The sequence below is a fragment of the Mobula birostris genome, chromosome 11 (genome assembly GCF_030028105.1).
Source record: "Mobula birostris isolate sMobBir1 chromosome 11, sMobBir1.hap1, whole genome shotgun sequence".
NCBI classification, from domain to species: domain Eukaryota; kingdom Metazoa; phylum Chordata; class Chondrichthyes; order Myliobatiformes; family Myliobatidae; genus Mobula; species Mobula birostris.
The window spans coordinates 3,246,357-3,266,590 of record NC_092380.1 but is presented as its reverse complement, the minus strand read 5'-3'; the positions used below and the strand labels follow the sequence as shown (position 1 = coordinate 3,266,590).

Sequence of the window (20,234 nt, the reverse complement as noted above, 5' to 3'; positions counted from 1 at the left end):
CAATTAAATAAATAATGCAAAAATAGAAATAAAAAAGTAGTGAGGTAGTGTTCATGGGTTCATGAGGCATTACTTCTTGAAGATTTCCTGGATACTACATCTCTTGCTGCCTGGAATATACAACGTGAGTAAGCGATGGAGGCAGGGACTCTCACAACATTTAAAAATGACCTAGATGAGCACTTGAATTGCCAAGGCAAAGAAAGTCAGCTTCCTCACTTTTCTCCCCTGGTCCAATGGCCTCTCCTATCAGATTCCTCCGTCTTCAACCCTTCACCTCCCAGCTTCTCAATATCATCCCCCTTCTCCCTCACCCAGTCTCACCTATCAACTGCCACCTTGTACTCCTTCCCCTCCCCGCGCTTCTAACTCTTCCTTTCCAATCCTGAAGGAGGGTCTCAGGCCCAGACATCGACTGGGTATTCATTTCCATAGATGCTGCCTGACCTGCTGAGTTCCTCCAGCACTCTGTGTGACTTGCAATAGACCAGGCGCTTGTAGTTGGGATCAGTGTGAAGGGTCAACACAGACATCTTGGGTCAAAGGGCCTGAGAACTCCACCACAATACTTCCAAGTCGAGCCACACAGGAGCAGCTGGAACCCCAGCTAGAGGATGGTGACAACGGTGTGCCAATTCCTCAGTTATCATTAGAGTCTCAGCTTCTCTTGAGGAGGATGGGAATGGTGACTTGAACAAAGGAGCTTCTGGCAGAGTAAAACTTGACACCAGCGTTTACTGTAAAAGGTGGTGTCGGCAGCTTCTTCTCTCCACTGAATAGAATCTTTATGGCTTTCCTTTCTAGAGGTTCTTACTGAAGAGGAACTGAAGACCAAAACGCGGTTCTCCTTCCAAAGGATCCTGAACCAGGACAAGTATGAAAGCATCACGCTCGAAGCCATCAGAGATGTCATAGCTAAGGTATGATTTGCCCAGAAGAGTTGAGTCACTGATGCCAGGCTGATGCCGGTAGCTCTGTGTCGATCTCTGCACCGTTTGGTCTTATGGCATGAATTTGTGGTTTTAAACATGAATTGTGAAGATTATCCAGGTAGGGGAGTCCAAAACTAAAGGGCCATAGTTTAAAGTGGGAGGTGAAAGCATGAGTATTGATTTCTCCAACTTTTGGTAAGTTCTCCCTCCTCCCCATCTTTTTCCTAATTCTTGCTTCCCTCTTACCCCTTACCTTCTCCCCTGCCCATCACATCCTCCGCTCACCCTCCTCCTTCCCTTTCTCCCACAGTCCACTCCTATCAAATTCCTTCTTCTTCAGCCCTTTAACTTTTCCACCGATCACCTGCCAGTTTCTCACTTCTCCCCCCCCCCCGCCCACCCAACCACCTTCCCCCTCACCTGGCTTCACCTATCAACTGCTAACTTGTCCCCCTTCCTGTGTCACCTCTTTCTCTGGCTTCTTCCCCTGTCCTTTTCAGTCCTGTTGAAGTGCCACAGCCCAAAATGTTGACTCTTTACTCTTCTCTATCAGCCTGACCAGTAGTGTTCCTCCAGCATTTTGTGTGTGCTGCCCTTGGGCTGTGAAACCTCACATCCTCCCCTCAGCCATTTGGATTACCTACTAAACATCAAAGTTCAAAATAATTGTATTATCAAGGTATGTGTGTGTCGCCATATACCACCCTGAGATTCATTTCTTTGCGGGCATTCACAGCAGAACAAAGAAATGCAATAGAATCGACGAAGGACTACACACAAAGACTGACAGACAGCCAATCTGCGAAAGAAGGCAAACAGTGCAAACACACAAAAAAAACAATAATCAATTAATCACACTGAGAACACAAGTTATAGAGTATTTGAAAGTGAGTTTATAGGCTGTGGAATCAGTTCAGTGAAGTCATCCACTCCGGTTCAGGAGCCTGATGGTTGAGGGGTAATCACTGTTCCTGATCCAGGTAGTGTGGGGCCCAAGACTCCTGTACCTCCTCCTTGATGGCAGCAGAGAGAAGAGAGCACGGCCTGGATGGTGGGTCTTTGATGAATGGGGCTGCTTTTTTGTGGCAGTGCTCCTTATAGACATGCTCGATGGTGGGGGGGGGGGTGGGGGTGCTATTCCTCTAAATCTTAATCACCAACATTCTCCTTTTCAGAACAAACATGGCTTGCTTCCTTTGGGAGTGCACACTGTGAAGGACTTAATCGGCAAGGATATCTATACCATCATCATTCACATCAAAGTGACTTCAAAAAACATTAAGAAACTGAGGTAACCGACTACGACGTGATGACATTGAATAGCGGGACAGGCTTGAGCAGCTGAGTGGTGTACTGCTGAGGTTGTACCAATGGAGGGGAGTGGGAAGGGATGGGATACTGCAGGCTGTGTTGGGCGGGTGAGGTGCAATGCCCCTCCTGATCATTTAGTGGTTGAGTACACTTCGTGTTCGGGTCCTGGTCTCTTACAGCAGGGCAGATGCCCAGAATGTACCCTGGTCTTATCAGGTGCCCATCCCTGAATTCCAACTGATAACCTGACTTTATCGTGCTGTTAATGGCTTTGAGACTTCAATATATTTCCATGTGAACAATACACAAAACATGGAGGAACTCAATTTGGGCGGTGCGATCGCGTAGTGCCTAGAGTAACGTCATTACGGCGCTGGTGAATTGGGAGGGTCGCTGGTCGTGCATAACGCCGTTACGACGCTGGTGAATTGGGAGGGTCGCTGGTTGTGCGTAACGCCGTTACAGCGCTGGTGAATTGGGAGGATCGTTGGTCGTGTGGCTCACTGAGCTAGAAAGGGGCTGTTACCGTGCTGTATCTCTAAATAAAAATAATTAACCGACTAGCCAGGACGTCTTTGGACTGTGGGAGGAAAGCGGAGCACCCGGAGGAAACTCACGGGGTCACAGGGAGAACGTACAAACTCCTTACAGGCAGCAGCGGGAATTGAACCCGGGTCACTGTTGCTGCAGTAACATTATGCTAATTGCTACATCACAGTGCTGCCCATGTTAATTGGTCACATGGGTGTAGATGGGCAGCACGGAGCCAGAAGGGGTCTGTTACCGTATTGTATTTCTTAATTAAAATACACCTCAGTGGGTCAGGCAGCATCTGTGGAAGGAAATGGAGTGACATTTTGGGTCAAGGACTGAAGAAGCTTAAATTCTGGCTGGCACAGTGGTGCAGCTGATAGAATCACAACCTTCACCTCTCCACAGACCCAGGTTCAATCACAACCTTCACCTCTCCAGAGACCCAGGTTCAATCACAACCTTCACCTCTCCACAGACCCAGGTTCAATCACAACCTTCACCTCTCCAGAGACCCAGGTTCAATCACAAACTCACCTCTCCAGAGACCCAGGTTCAATCACAAACTCACCTTTCCAGAGACCCAGGTTCAATCACAACCTTCAACTCTCCAGAGACCCAGGTTCAATCACAAACTCACCTCTCCAGAGACCCAGGTTCAATCACAAACTCACCTCTCCAGAGACCCAGGTTCAATCACAACCTCACCTCTCCAGAGACCCAGGTTCAATCACAAACTCACCACTCCAGAGACCCAGGTTCAATCACAACCTCACCACTCCAGAGACCCAGGTTCAATCACAAACTCACCTCTCCAGAGACCCAGGTTCAATCACAAACTCACCACTCCAGAGACCCAGGTTCCATCACAACCTCACCTCTCCAGAGACCCAGGTTCAATCACAAACTCACCACTCCAGAGACCCAGGTTCAATCACAAACTCACCTCTCCACAGACCCAGGTTCAATCACAAACTCACCTCTCCACAGACCCAGGTTCAATCACAAACTCACCTCTCCAGAGACGCAGGTTCAATCACAACCTCACCTCTCCAGAGACCCAGGTTCAATCACAACCTTCACCTCTCCAGAGACCCAGGTTCAATCACAAACTCACCTCTCCAGAGACCCAGGTTCAATCACAAACTCACCACTCCAGAGACCCAGGTTCAATCACAACCTTCACCTCTCCAGAGACCCAGGTTCAATCACAACCTCACCACTCCAGAGACCCAGGTTCCATCACAAACTCACCTCTCCAGAGACCCAGGTTCAATCACAAACTCACCTCTCCAGAGACCCAGGTTCCATCACAAACTCACCACTCGACAGACCCAGGTTCAATCACAAACTCACCTCTCCAGAGACCCAGGTTCAATCACAAACTCACCTCTCCACAGACCCAGGTTCAATCACAACCTTCACCTCTCCACAGACCCAGGTTCAATCACAACCTCACCACTCCAGAGACCCAGGTTCAATCACAAACTCACCTCTCCAGAGACCCAGGTTCAATCACAAACTCACCACTCCACAGACCCGGGTTCCATCACAAACTCACCACTCCAGAGACACAGGTTCAATCACAAACTCACCACTCCAGAGACCCAGGTTCAATCACAACCTTCACCTCTCCAGAGACCCAGGTTCCATCACAACCTTCACCTCTCCAGAGACCCAGGTTCAATCACAAACTCACCACTCCAGAGACCCAGGTTCAATCACAACCTTCACCTCTCCAGAGACCCAGGTTCAATCACAACCTCACCACTCCAGAGACCCAGGTTCCATCACAAACTCACCTCTCCAGAGACCCAGGTTCAATCACAAACTCACCTCTCCAGAGACCCAGGTTCCATCACAAACTTACCACTCGACAGACCCAGGTTCAATCACAAACTCACCTCTCCAGAGACCCAGGTTCAATCACAATCTCACCTCTCCACAGACCCGGGTTCAATCACAAACTCACCTCTCCACAGACCCAAGTTCAATCACAAACTCACCTCTCCAGAGACCCAGGTTCAATCACAAACTCACCTCTCCACAGACCCAGGTTCAATCACAAACTCACCTCTCCAGAGACCCAGGTTCAATCACAAACTCACCTTTCCAGAGACCCAGGTTCAATCACAACCTTCACCTCTCCAGAGACCCAGGTTCAATCACAAACTCACCTCTCCACAGACCCAGGTTCAATCACAACCTTCACCTCTCCGCAGACCCAGGTTCAATCACAACCTCACCTCTCCAGAGACCCAGGTTCCATCACAAACTCACCTCTCTGCAGACCCAGGTTCAATCACAACCTCACCACTCCAGAGACCCAGGTTCCATCACAAACTCACCTCTCCAGAGACCCAGGTTCAATCACAAACTCACCTCTCCACAGACCCGGGTTCAATCACAACCTTCACCTCTCCAGAGACCCAGGTTCAATCACAACCTCACCACTCCAGAGACCCAGGTTCCATCACAAACTCACCTCTCCAGAGACCCAGGTTCAATCACAAACTCACCTCTCCAGAGACCCAGGTTCCATCACAAACTTACCACTCGACAGACCCAGGTTCAATCACAAACTCACCTCTCCAGAGACCCAGGTTCAATCACAATCTCACCTCTCCACAGACCCGGGTTCAATCACAAACTCACCTCTCCACAGACCCAAGTTCAATCACAAACTCACCTCTCCAGAGACCCAGGTTCAATCACAAACTCACCTCTCCACAGACCCAGGTTCAATCACAAACTCACCTCTCCAGAGACCCAGGTTCAATCACAAACTCACCTTTCCAGAGACCCAGGTTCAATCACAACCTTCACCTCTCCAGAGACCCAGGTTCAATCACAAACTCACCTCTCCACAGACCCAGGTTCAATCACAACCTTCACCTCTCCGCAGACCCAGGTTCAATCACAACCTCACCTCTCCAGAGACCCAGGTTCCATCACAAACTCACCTCTCTGCAGACCCAGGTTCAATCACAACCTCACCACTCCAGAGACCCAGGTTCCATCACAAACTCACCTCTCCAGAGACCCAGGTTCAATCACAAACTCACCTCTCCACAGACCCGGGTTCAATCACAACCTTCACCTCTCCACAGACCCAGGTTCAATCACAACCTTCACCTCTCCGCAGACCCAGGTTCAATCACAAACTCACCTCTCCAGAGACCCAGGTTCAAACACAACCTTCACCTCTCCGCAGACCCAAGTTCAATCACAACCTTCACCTCTCCAGAGACCCAGGTTCAATCACGGCTTTGGGCGATGGCTGTGTGGAGTTTGCACATTCTCCTTGTGGCCACGTGTGTTTTTCCTGTTTCTTCCCACATCCCAAAGATCAGCTGGTTAGTTCAGAGGCTGCTGTAAATGGACCCCTGGGGAAGAATCTCGGGGAGATTGAAGGGAACGTGGGGTGAAAACAATGGGATTCATTAAAATCTATTGTATGTTGAAAGGCCTCGATAGAGTAAACGTGGAGATGATATTTCCCATGGGGGAGTCTAACACCAAAGGGCACAGCCTCAGAATATAGGGATGCTCATTTAGAATGGAGATATAAAGAGGAATTTCTTTAGCCAGAGAGTGGTGAATCTGGAATTTGGTGCCAAAGGTGGCTGTGGCATAGATTCTTGATCAGTCAGGGCATGAAGGGATAAGAGGAGAAGGCAGGATATCAGAGCTGAGAGGGGTACGGATCATCCATGATAAAATGGCAGAGCAGACTTGATGGGCCAAATGGCCTAATTCTGCTCCTACATCTTATGGTTTTGTGGATTGTTATTGAATTTGTTGTTTGACAATTGACACATTAGATGAGCTGAAGGGTATGTTTCCCTGTGGTGTGGCTATACGACTCTAAGTATCCAGCTGTCACGATGGATTTTCTTTATTCTAATTTTATTTTATTTAGAGATGCAGTGCGGAATGAGCCTTTCCAACCCAATGAGCCAAACCACATAGCAACCTCCGACGACCCCTGATTTATCCCTAACCTAATCACAGGACCAATGATCAATTGACCTACTAACTAATGTGGCTTTAGACTGTCGGAAGAAACCAGAGCACCCCAGGAAAATCCACGCATTTCACGGGGAGGGCATACAGAGACTCCTTACAGATGACGCCGGGATTGAACCCTGAACTCCGATGCCCCGAACCGTAATAGCGTCATGCTAACCGCTACACTTCTGTGGTGCCCTCAAGATCCAGAGCAAAGCTTTACTTCTCAGGATGGTGGAAAAGTGTGTTACCCACTTAAGTGGCTGACATGACTGGGTTTTGACGAGAAGCTGTAAATCCACCAGTCCAGCTACTCGTCCGCCCATCCCTGGAACCCAGGACAGTGAGGTTGACACTTGACACTAGACATTGTCCCACCATCCTGAGCTGAGCTCAGCCTCACCTGGGTACTTCCAGTTCACCCCTCTCCCTGCCTCCACCTCTTGTCAGTCAGCTTGGAAGGTAGCAGATGAGAATACTTTGGGAGGAATGGTGTTGGATGGACGTTAGAGAGGGATAGAATTGGCAAAGAGTGGTGGAGTCTTGACAGAAGGGGTAGACCTTTGGGAAGGGAGTAGATGGTTGGAGAGGATGTAAATGTTTTGGAAAGGGTTAAATTGGTGGCAGATGTAGGTAGATTTTGTGGAGGAAGTAGACAGACTGTTGTTAGAAGGTGATGGAATGTTGGTGGAGAGGGGAGACTGTTGGCAGAAGGTTAGATGTTTGTTGAGAGAACTAGATGTTGCAGGGAGCGTTTGAAACCTTCTTTCATCTCTCACTGCAGGAAACTGGTTCCCAAGTCCTGCAGCAGTGACGAGGAATTCCTGAAACTCTACCGGATTGAGCAGAAACACCTGGAGTCTGTGCCCTGCCTCTCAGCCACGGTGGAGCCCAACACCTGGGGCAACGTCAATGAGCTGGCCAAAGCCATGAAGGAGAGCATCTTGCAGGAGCAGACAAAACTCGTCTGGATCGAGCAGAACTAAGGCTCCTCAGCCAGCTGAGCTTCGGTCCGTAATATGGAATGGAAGGACTATGGTCCTGGTGGGAACTGATGTGGGAATCCAGCCCAACAAGGTATCTCCTGTCAGATGTCCAATGACATTGAAGCCGCAGTCACTCTCCTCTAGGCACAGGTCCAAAGAGAAAGCAGAAAACTACAAGGTACCAACTGGTAGATACATGCTGGTGGCTGCAACAAGATTACATCTGATACATTGATCTCAATCCTTCTCCAGCGATACTACCCATGATGCCAGAGAAGCAGGACTGGGCGGCTGGATGGAGGAACGTGGAGATGTAGAGGGCGAGTCCGTCACACCAGAAGGGAGCTGGATAGGTATCTGTAAAGAATGATTTGCAGGGCTATAAGAGGATGGGCGAGACAAACCAACTGGATTATTCTTCAGCTGAGTCAGCATAGACTGAACAGGCTGAATGGCCTAACTATTCTCTAACACTATGACCTTTTGTTTTTCCAGCTCCCATTCCCAGCCCCTTTTTCCCCTGAATTGTCGTCCCTTTTATCCTTTTATGGAATCTCCTCTTCTATTTAAGAAACATATAGAGAATAGAAAAATGGAGGGCTATGTAGGAGGGAAGGGTTAGATTTATCTTAGGGTAGGTTAAAAAGTCGGCACAACATCGTGGGTCGAAGAGCCTGTACTAAGCTGTTCTATGTTCTATATTCCTAACTAACACACCTCCGCTTTCATTTGCTCCTCCCCCTCTCTTTACTGCATCTGAAAAATTATTTTCCCTCTTAATGTTTACCCAATTCCATTTAAATGTCTTTGACCTTAAATATTCAGTTTCAAAGTCAAAGTCAAGTTTATTGTCGTCCGCACAAGTATGCGTGTGCCCCGTGAGAAACGCACTTGCCACAGCATGGCAGGCACAGACCATCAGGTGGGCAGCATTCAGAAGAAAAACATATATTAAAAATAATTTATACACAACTTTTACAGAAACAACACAATTAGAACAAAACGATTGTCCATTTTAATGCAAAGTAGTCACAGTGTACAGTTGTCTAACTGTAGTGACTAGTTAGTTCCAGAGCTGAATGGTTAAAACATAGAACACAGTACAGTACAATACAGGCCTTTCAGCCCACTATGTTGTACCACGCTTTTAACCTACTCCAAGATCTATTTAAAAACGCAAACACGAGGAAATCTGCAGATGCTGGAATTTCAAGCAACACACATCAAAGTTGCTGGTGAACGCAGCAGGCCAGGCAGCACCTCTAGGAAGAGGTACAGTCGACGTTTCAGGCCGAGACCCTTCGTCAGGACAAACTGAAAGGAGATAGTAAGAGATTTTCAGTTAGTCCTGACGAAAGGTCTCGGCTCGAAACGTTGACTGTACCTCTTCCTAGAGCTGCTGCCTGGCCTGCTGCGTTCACCAGCAACTTTTATGTGTGTTGTCCAAGATCCATTTGACCCTTCTCTCTTATGTAGTCCTCCATTTTTATTTTATCTATGTGCCTATCTAAGAGATATTAAGAGACTTAGATATATTATCTTCCTCTACCAGCACTCCTGGCAGCATACACCATACTGTGTAAAAAAAACTACCTCTAATATCCACCCCCCCACACACTTTCCTCAAACACCTTAAAGTTATGACCCTTTGTATTAGCCATTTCCACCAGGGAAAATGTCTCTGTTTGTCCACTGGATCTATGCCTCTTATCATCTTACACATCTCTCATCCTCCTTTATTCCAAAGAGAAAAGCCCTTGTTCACTCACCCTTTCCTCATCGAGAAAGGGGAAGTAGCTCCTTTTCTCACCCTCCACTAACCCTTTCCATTGTATGTGGCATGTCATACACGGGTGCGTTCTCCCAACCTGCCAAGTGTTTTGAGTGTTTTCTCTTTCAAGTTCTGATTTCCAATATCTACGACGTTTTGCTTTGTGTTAAAATTTTAACAGTTTATTTTTCGTTGTTAAATAATATTTCAAAGTTACTGATAACTTTAGTTCAAAAGGAGTTCAGGATACTGATAAGCAGGAGAGAAGCAGATAATAAACACGAGACAGTCTGCAGATGCGGGAAACGCGCACGAAATGCTGGAGAAACTCAGCGGGACAGGCAGCATCTATGGAGAAGAGTAAATAGTGGACATTTCAGGCTGAGGCCCTTCATCGGGACTGGAAATGAAGGGGAAAGAGAATAAAAAGGTGTGGGGAGGGGAAGGAGGCTAGATTGAAGGTGATAAGTGAAACTGGGTGGGAGGTAGGGAGATGTAAGGGCTGGAGAAGAAGGGATAAGCAGAGGGGAAAGCAGATAGATCATAGGAGAAAGGGAAGGAGGAGGGGGCCGAGGGGAAAGTAATAGGCAAGTAAAAGGTCAGAGTCAGGAATAGAGGAAGGGAGGGTACATTCCAGTACCTCTCTAAATATCTCTTAAATGGATCTTATTTGCCCACACCACCCCTGGCACATTCCATGTACCCACCACTCTCCGTATAAGTAACTTGAGCCACACATCTCCTTTGAATCTACTCCTCTCACCTTTAGCGCACATTCTTCAATGTTAGACATTTCAACCCTGGGTAAAAAGTACCAGCTGTCTCTTCTAACTCTGCCTCTCAAAATCTTCTAAACTTCTATCAGGTCTCCCCTCAGCCTCCAACACCCCGGAGAAAACAACACAGCCTCTCGTTACAGCACATGCCCTGAAATCCAGGCAGTGTCCTGGTAAACCTCTTCCTCCCCTTCTCCGAAGTCTCCACATCCTTCCGATAATGGGGCAACTAAAACTGAATTCAACGCTCCGGACGTGCCCAAGGCAATTTCAATGAGGAGTATGGATTTTTGGTGGAAAATGTCTACGTGGGTCTGTGAGAGAAAGACATGGACTGGAAGAAAGTTTTAAAGACAGATTTTTTAAAATATATTGTAAATACATCTTATTTTTGATTCTGTTCAACTACTTATCAAATTTAATTATATTATCAGTGTTATTATTTGATTGGTGGTTGTCCGTTATGTCCTGCGATGACAGGAAACCTGTGCGGGAGATTTTTGAAGTGGAAAGGCCGTTGCACTGAGGCAGTTCCACCCTCTTGACATCAGAAGCCCAGGTCCAGTGGTGCGAGTAGTGTCACAACCGGGGTCTTTCTTGGTTCCAGTGGGTGACCATGACTTCTTCCACTGCCCTTCGCTCTCCACGGAGCATTGCAGAACCGCCTTCCTGGCTGTTTGACCTCTCCGTTGATCTCATCCGCCCAGTCCGTCAGAGCTGACTTCGCATGCCAGGACAGGCGTGTCCCCGTCTCACCGGAGTACGAGGCCCACCGGCTACCCTCACCTGGCTTAACCCGCCATTTGAAGCTGTGTGCTGGGCTGCGGCCGCTGTTGCAAGCAAACAGTCGCAGGTGAGCGAAGAGTGTCCGCTGGGGTCTGCTGAGTGAGCTGCCCCAGAATGGACACGGCAAGCCCCTTCACCAGAGGTGTTACCCTCTCTGGACACCCCACACACCTCATTAGTTGATTACCCTCAGGGGTAAATGGGTTTCTACAAACTGTACTCGTAGACAGACACAAGAGTAGGTACTGCAAACTGGAACAATGAACAAACTGTTGGAGATATACAAGGGGTCGAGCAGCATCTGTGTGAGGAAAGGAATTACTGAGGTACCAGACCAAAACCCTGCAAAACGTCTGTAAAACCATAAGACATGGGAGCAGAATTAGGCCATTTGGCCCATCGAGTCTGCTCCATCGTTCAATCATGGCTGATTTATTATCTCTCTCAACTCCGTCCTCCTGCCTTCTCCCCGTAACCTTTTTCACCTTGATTAATCAGGAACCTATCAACCCTTGCTTTAAATATACCCCAATGACTTGGCCTCCACAGCCACCTGTGGCAATGAATTCTACAGATCAACTATCCTCTGGCTAAAGGAATTCCTTCTCGTGTCTGTTCCAAAGGGCCGTCCCTCTATTCTAAGATTGTGCATACTGGTCCTAGACTCCCCCACTACAGGAAGCATCCTCTCCATGTCCAGTCTGTCTAGGCCTTTCAATATTTGATAGGTTTCAATGAGATCCCCCCCTCATTCTTCTAAACTCCAGCCAGTACGGGCCCAGAGCCATCAAGCGCTCCACATACGTTAGCCAGACTCATTTGTGTGAACCTCCTCTGGACCCTCTCCAATGCCAGCACATCCTTTCTTACATAAGGGGCCCAAATCTTCTCACAATACTCCAAATGTAGTCTGACCAATGCCTTATAAAGCCTCAACATTACATCCTTGCTTTTATGTTTCAGTCCTCTCGAAGTGAATGCTAACATTGCATTTGCCTTTCTCACCACCAACTCAACCTGCAAATTAGCCTTTAGGGAACCCTGCACGAGGATTCCCAAGTCTCTTTGCACTTCTGATTTTTGAATTTTCTCCCCTCCGTGCAAACAGGAGGCACATCAAAGGTTAATTTTTTTCATACAGATGCTGCTCGACGCGCTGAGTTCCTCCAGCGAGATTGACTGATAGCCGCAGACTTCATGGGGAGGTTTAGTCTTCCGTGTGAGTTTGCCTTGGAGTTCAGGATGTTCAGTAACCACACAGCAGAGACAGGGTGGATTGGCTACAATACGTCTCCCAAACTTCCTACAATCCCAAAGGTACTCTGCAGAGAGCTGATCACGGAAGTTCCCTGCACTGAAATCAAGTGGTGGGGGGGCATTCACAAGTGAGTTCTGGCAGAGAACGTGAGTGGGTTCTTTAGCTGTGGTGCGGACAGGTCGGTGTCTGTTATCTCGTGACGGGAGCATGAGGCATGAGGGCTGGTGAGTTGGAGAGCCTGGAGCTCAGGGTCCCATACTCAGCCAGTCCCATACTCGGGGTCCCATACTCGGCCAGTCCCATACTCGGAGTCCCATACTCAGTCAGTCCCATACTAGGGGTCCCATACTCAGCCAGTCCCACACTCGGGGTCCCATACTCAGGGTCCCACACTCGGGGTCCCATACTCAGCCAGTCCCACACTCGGGGTCCCATACTCAGCCAGTTCCATACTCGGGGTCCCACACTCGGGGTCCCATACTCGGCCAGTCCCATACTCGGGGTCCCACACTGGGGGTCCCATACTCAGCCAGTCCCATACTCGGGGGCCCATACTCGGCCAGTCCAGGGATCAATACCAAAGGTCAAAGCATGAAGTCCTGGAAGTCCGGAAGTCAGAGCCCAATGGCCGAAGCTTGGAGACTGGTGTCCCGGAGGCACACGCGTGTGTGTGTGTGTGTCTGTGTGTGTGTGTGACTGTGTGTGTGTGTCTGTGCTTCAGTGTCTGTGTGTGTGTCTGTGTCCGTGTCTGTGTGGGGGGGGAAGGGGTCTGTTTTGTGGTTGTTTTGTTGCTTGTTGTGTTCTGTGTTGTTTTCCTGAGCACGGTGGGAATGGGATGTTGGTGCTGAAATGTGTGGTGACGTTTGCAGCCTTGGCTGCAGCACATCCGTAGACTGTGTTGGTCGTTAACACAAACGGCGCATTTCGCTGTTTCCGGATGTACATGTCCTAAATCCGAGCACAAATGCCATCCGTATGAGGGGGTTAGCAGGACGGCGATGGGTGCTAACTGCTGATGCTGAGGCAAACTCTTCACCCCGTCAGATCCCCAAATCACCTCTGACCATTGTGCTTGGGACTAAGAATCGCAGTGAGCATGGCCCCCTCAGAGCCAGCACACAGCACGTCAACGGAATAACCTGATTGTGATCCGACTGGAACAGCATTCCATGTCAGCCACACTCCCCTGTCACTGGTCCACAGGTCTCTCCATCCCATCACTGATCCACAGATTCTCTCAGTCACAGGACTATAAGCCCCTCCCCTGTGGTTGGAACACAGAGCTCCTCAACACTGGTTCACAGAGCTCTCCATCCCGTCCTGCAGCTCCTCTGTTGTAGGACCACAAAGCCCCTCCGCCACTAGACTACAGGACCCCTCCTCTGTTAGTGGCCATCTTGTCTCTGTGTCTGGCCTTCTGAACTCTCTCACAGGCTCAGGAAGCTCCACTACGGGCCCACAAATGAGCGGCTGTAGCGGCCGTCAGATTTAGGGCACATGGTATTAGGGGAAGAGTACTGACATGGATTGAAAATTGGCTGGCTGACAGAAAACAAAGAGTAGCGATTAACGGGTCCCTTTCGGAATGGCAGGCGGTGACCAGTGGGGTACCTTAGGGTTCAGTGCTGGGACCGCAGCTGTTTACAATATATATTAATGATTTAGATGAGGGAATTAAAAGTAACATTAGCAAATTTGCTGATGACACAAAGCTGGGTGGCAGTGTGAAATGTGAGGAGGATGTTATGAGAATGCAGGGTGACTTGGACAGGCTGGGTGAGTGGGCAGATGCATGGCAGATGCAGTTTAATGTGGATAAATGTGAGGTTATCCACTTTGGTGGTAAGAACGGGAAGGCAGATTATTATCTAAATGGATCAAGTTAGGAAAAGGAGAAGCACAACGAGATCTAAGTGTTCTTGTACATCAGTCACTGAAAGCAAGCATGCAAGTACAGCAGGCAGTGAAAAAAGCTAATGGCATGCTGGCCTTCATAACAACGGGAATTGAGCATAAGAGCAAAGGGGTCCTTCTGCAGCTGTACAGGGCCCTGGTGAGACCACACCTGGAGTACTGTGTGCAGTTTTGGTCTCCAAATTTGAGGAAGAACATTCTTGCTATTGAGGGAGTGCAGCGTAGGTTCACAAGGTTAATTCCCGGGATGGCGGGACTGTCATAAGTTGAAAGATTGGAGCGACTGGGTTTGCATACTCTGGAATTTAGAAGGCTGAGAGGGGGTCTTATTGAAACATACAAGATTATTAAGGGATTGGACACGCTGCAGGCAGGAAGCATGTTCCCGCTGATGGGTGAGTCCAGAACCAGAGGCCACAGTTTAAGAATTAGGGGTAGGCCATTTAGAACGGAGTTGAGGAAAAACTTTTTCACCCAGAGAGTGGTGGATATATGGAATGCTCTGCCCCAGAAGTTTGTGGAGGCCAAGTCTCTGGATGCTTTCAAGAAAGAGATGGATAGAGCTCTTAAAGATAGTTGAATCAAAGGTTATGGGGATAAGGCAGGAAATGGATACTGATTGTGGATGATCAGCCATGATCACAGTGAATGGCGGTGCTGGCTCGAAGGGCCGAATGGCCTACTCCTGCACCTATTGTCTATTGTCTATTTCCGCTCGCTCGGGTACTCCGTCATTTTTGTGACTAGCCCACAAGAACTCTTCCCTGACAAGCCCACAGAACCTGTCAGAGTCACAGGCCTCTGCAGCCACCTAGCTTGACAGATCTGCTTCCTCGCCAGCCACGGAGCAACTCCAACACCGAAATATATCGGCTGTCCAGTTCAAGTGTATTGTCATTCAGCTGTATGCCTGAATACAGCTAAACGAAACCATGGGACCAAGGTGCAAAACCGAGTACATATATCACACGCGCCACGGTGTCATAACGGTTAGCATGACGGCGGTTAAGCTTGGGGCATTCCAGAGATCGGAATTCAATCCCAGCAGTTTCCACATTCTCCCAGTGAACCATGTGGGTTTCTTCCCAGTGCTCCAGTTTCCTCCGACAATCCAAAGATCGAGGTGTTCGTCGGTTAATTGGTGATTGTAAATTGTTCTGTGATTAGGCTAGGGTTAGCTAAGTGGGCAGGATGGCTCGTTAGGCTGGAAGCGGCCTGTTCTGCTCTGTATCTCTAAATAAAATTTTAAAAATAAAATAACACTAACAGACAAGAAGGTATTCTATAGATTACAAGTTGACATAAAGAGCATATAGGACATGCAGTGAAATATTCAACAGTACAATGCCTCTGCCGCTGTCATAGGTAACGTGAACTGGCTGGCAGCAGGGTGTTCAGGAGTCTCACAGTCTGGGGAAAGAAACTGTGACCCAGCCTGACAGTCCTTGTTCTTATACTGTGGTACCTTCTGCCAGATGGTCGGAGCTGAAAGAGATGTGGAAGGGATGGGGGGGGGCCCTGTCTGTGCTGAGGACTCAGCTTTCCTGCCAAGCGAAGGGCTAATCGGTGAAGGCCCTTGTATCTCAAGGCAGCTGCCTCTCCAAGGCGGACGTTGGAGCTACAGGAGGAACTTATGCTTATCATCTGTCCACGTTCCACCCTCTGAACCACCAGCAAGAGGAACATATGGGTGAACAAGATATGACTTCCTCCAAAACACACAGGCAGAGGGAAGGCACAGGCCGACACTTTATAAGGCATTGGTCAGACCGCACTTGGAGTATTGTAAACAGTTTTGGGCCCCTTATCTAAGAAGGGATGCGCTGGCATTGGAGAGAGTCCAGAGGAGGTTCATGAGAGTGATCTCGGAATGATTGGGTTGACCATTGGGGTATGTTTGATGGCTCCAAATCTGTACTTGCTGGAGTTTAGAAGAATGAGGGAGGGATCTCATTGAAACATAGTCATAGTCATAGTCATAGTCATACTTTATTGATCCCAGGGGGAAATTGGTTTTCATTACAGTTGCACCATAAATAATAAAAAATAATAGAACCATAAATAGTTAAATAGTAATATGTAAATTATGCCAGTAAATTATGAAATAAATCCAGGACCAGGCTCAGGGTGTCTGACCCTCCAAGGGAGGAGTTGTAAAGTTTGATGGCCACAGGCAGGAATGACTTCCTATGACGCTCTGTGCTGCATCTCGGTGGAATGAGTCTCTGGCTGAATGTGCTCCTGTGCCCACCCAGTACATTATGTAGTGGATGGGAGACATTGACCAAGATGGCATGCAACTTGGACAGCATCCTCTTTTCAGACACCACCGTCAGAGAGTCCAGTTCCATCCCCACAACATCACTGGCCTTACGAATGAGTTTGTTGATTCTGTTGGTGTCTGCTACCCTCAGCCTGCTGCCCCAGCACACAACAGCAAACATGATAGCACTGGCCACCACAGACTCATAGAACATCCTCAGCATCGTCTGGCAGATGTTAAAGGACCTCAGTCTCTTCAGGAAGTAGAGACGGCTCTGACCCTTCTTGTAGACAGCCTCAGTGTTCTTAGACCAGTCCAGTTTATTGTCAATTTGTATTGAATATTGAATATTGAAAACCTATTGAGTATTGAAACACCAAGATAAAGTGGATGTGGAGAGCCTGTTTCCTACACTGGGGGAGCCTAGGACCAGCGAGAACAGCCTAAGAACACAAGGACGTCCCTTTAGGACGGAGATGAGGAGGAATTTCTTTAACCAGAGGGTGGTAAATCGGTGAAATTCATTGCAACAGATAACTGCGGAGGTCGTCACTGGGCATATTTAGAGCGGAGTTTGATAGGTTCTTTGTTAGTCAGAGTGTCAAGGATTGTGGGGAGAAAGTCAGAGAATGGGTTTGAAAGGAATATTAAATTAGCTATGATGGAAAGGCAGAGCAGTTTGATGGGCCGAATGGCCAGATTCTGATCCAATGTCTTGTGATCTTATGGTCTAAGAGGTGAATTTAGAGCACTGAGCTCAGTGCTAAAGAAGGAATTTCAAGAACAGTTTCGAGTGAAGTACACATGGGAAGCAACTGGTTTATGTGAATTTGTAATCTCAGAAATGGATGTGTCAGTGTGGGCTGGAGCATACGTGCTGACTTCCCACTTTGTCAGGAACCTATTTACCTCATGAGTTCATCTCTTAAACTTCCACATTCCAGGACATTTAACATCACATGTGCTGTCTCCTCTCATAACTTCAAAGTTCAAAGTAAATTTATTTTCAAAGTATATATATATATATGTCACCATATACAACCTTGAGATTCATTTTTTGCAGGCATTCACAGTAAAAACAAGAAAGAATAGAATCAATGAAAGACTGCACCCAACAGGACCGACAGACAACTGATGTACAGAAGACAACAAACTGTGCAAATATAAAAAGAAAGTGAAAAAAAGAAATAATAATTAATAAATAAATAAGCAATAAATATTGAGAATGAGATGAAGAGTCCTTAAAAGTGAGCCCATTGTGAGAACAGTTCAGTGAAGGGGCAAGTGAGGCTGAGTGAAGTTATCCCCTTTTGTTCAAGAGCCTGACTGTTGATAGTACTAACTTTGCTGAACCTGGTCGTGTGGGTCCTGAGGTTCCTGTACCTCTTTCTTGAGAGTGTATTGACTGGCTGCATCACGGCCTGGTATGGAAACACCAATACCTGCAACGGGTAGTGGACTCGGCCCAGTACATCACGGTAAAGCCCTCCCAACCACTGAGCACATCTTGAAATGCTGTCGTAGGAAAGCAGCATCCATCATCAGAGATCCCCACACCCAGGTCATGCTCTCTTCTCGCTGCTGCCATCAGGTAGAAGGTACAGGAGCCTCAGGACTCACACCACCAGGTTCAAGAACAGTTACTACCCTACAACCATCAGGCTCTTAAGCAAAAGGGGATAACTATACTCACTTGCCCATCATTGAGATGTTCCCACAACCAATGATCTCATTTTAAGGACTCTTTATCTCATTATCTCGTGTTCTCGTTATTTATTGCTATTTATTTATATTTGCATTTGCACAGTTTGTTGTCTTCTGCACTCTGGTTGATCTTTCATGGATCCTGTTACAGTTACTATTCTATAGATTTGCTGAGTATGCCCACAGGAAAATGAATCTCAGGGTTGTATGCGGTGACATATATGCACTCTGATAATGAAATTTACTTTGATCTTTGATCTTTGATCTTTGACTATGATGGCAGCAGCAAGAAGAGAGCATGGCCGGGATGGTGGGTAGCCCTTGGACAGTAAAGGAGACATCCTGATTGACGTTCGATCTGTGGTCGGTGTCTCCTTCCCAAGCTGTACTGTCTCGGTGCTCTCCAGCCAAGGCTGAAGATCATTGCTTCTATCCCTGTTACCAGCCCGAAGGCCAGCATTCTATCAGCCATTGTCATTTAGAGATAAGCACGGTAACAGTTCCTTCCTGCCCAGAGAGCCAGTGATGTCCACTTACACCCTTGTGACCCAGTGAGCAGTAGGTCTTTGGACCCAGTCGGTCACCGGAGAACGTACAAACTCCGTCCAGACAGCAGCGGGATTGTAGCCGGGTTGCTAGCGCTGTGGTAGTGTTATGCTAAGTGCTACTCTACTGGGGCTGCGGTGGGTTGTCCACCATACCCAACAATAGCAGGAGATCTGGACAGATGAGACTTTAAAGTGGAGAAAGATGTTGTACTGGGACAGTTCCATTCTCTCGACCTCGGAGGCCCAGCTTCAGCGGTACAAGCAGTCATCACAAACTGTGATCTTCCCTAGGTGACCGCGATTATTTCTGTGCCTTGTCATGCCCCTCCGTCTCCAAGGAGCATCACTGAACCTCCTTCCTGGCTATCAGACCTCATCTGCCCAGTCTGGCAGAGCTGACTTCACAAGATAGGCCAAGTGCCTCGACAAAGATTTAAAGCACATTTATTATCAAAGTGTGAATGCAGTATAAAACCCTGAGATTCGCCTTCCCACAGTCAGTAATGCAACAAAGAAAACTATAAGACTGATTCAAAGAAAAACATCAAATCCCTACCAATGACCAAAAACACAAATCGCACAAACAACAGCAAAAATACGAGCAAAAATCATAGAAAATAAAACACAAAATCAAAGGGGTCCGGGCACATCCAGTTTCAGCTCAGTGCTCATTATCTGCAGAGTGCCCCAATTCAAAATCGCCCAATAGCAACAAAAAAAGGAGTGACCAGAAACCAGACGCACATCTTAACATGAACTACAGACCGTGTCGATTACACCTTGCTCAGGACCCAAATCTTCCAACAGCATCGCGGGAGAAAGAGACCGTCAGACACAGGCACCTTCCTCTGGGAGCAGAGAGAGAGACAGACAGACAGACAGACAGACAGACAGAGAGAGAGAGAGAGAGAGAGACAGTCACACACAAACACCTTCCTTCAGCAGTGGCGAGAGGCTGGTAGACAGCGCTGAACTCTCATTTGCCTTCCACACTCGCCTCACTGATTTCAATCTTCCTTGGCTCTTTAATTTAATAATAATGCACACTTTAGGAACAGCTTCTTCCCTTTTGCCGTCAGGTTTCTAAACGGTCCATGAACCCATGTACACTATCTCACTATTCCCCTTTACATTGTACGTCTTCCCAGTTGCCAAATAATACAAAACTACTGAGCCAACACAAAGCTAAGTACCCTTATTCCTGTTTCCCAGCCACCTTCTACTTTAACCAATATACAGTACTGTCTTAGGCACCCTAACTATACATGTGCCTAAGATTTTTGCACGGTACTGTATTCATTTTTTTTATTGTAACTTAGAGTAATTTTTGGCCCTTGTATCTCAAGGCAGCTGCCTTTCCAGGGCAGAAGTTTTAGCAGCAGGGAGCCTACAACAGGAACTTGTGCTTATCAATTCCCTTCACTCTCCACGTTCCATCTACTG

General features: G+C 47.7%; 1 protein-coding gene across 3 annotated transcripts in view; it reads left to right on the top strand.

The window, feature by feature from the left end:
- LOC140204745 (caspase recruitment domain-containing protein 11-like) overlaps positions 1–9,016 on the top strand; it is an 82,244-nt gene extending 73,228 nt beyond the window's left edge. For all 3 annotated transcript variants that reach the window (XM_072271503.1, XM_072271502.1, XM_072271501.1), the window contains 3 exons: positions 805–920; positions 2,108–2,223; positions 7,570–9,016. In XM_072271503.1, coding sequence (XP_072127604.1) covers positions 805–920; positions 2,108–2,223; positions 7,570–7,771 — 434 coding nt within the window. In that variant the 3' untranslated portion in view covers positions 7,772–9,016. The remainder of the gene's footprint in view (positions 1–804; positions 921–2,107; positions 2,224–7,569) is intronic.
- The last annotated feature ends 11,218 nt before the right edge of the window (positions 9,017–20,234 follow it).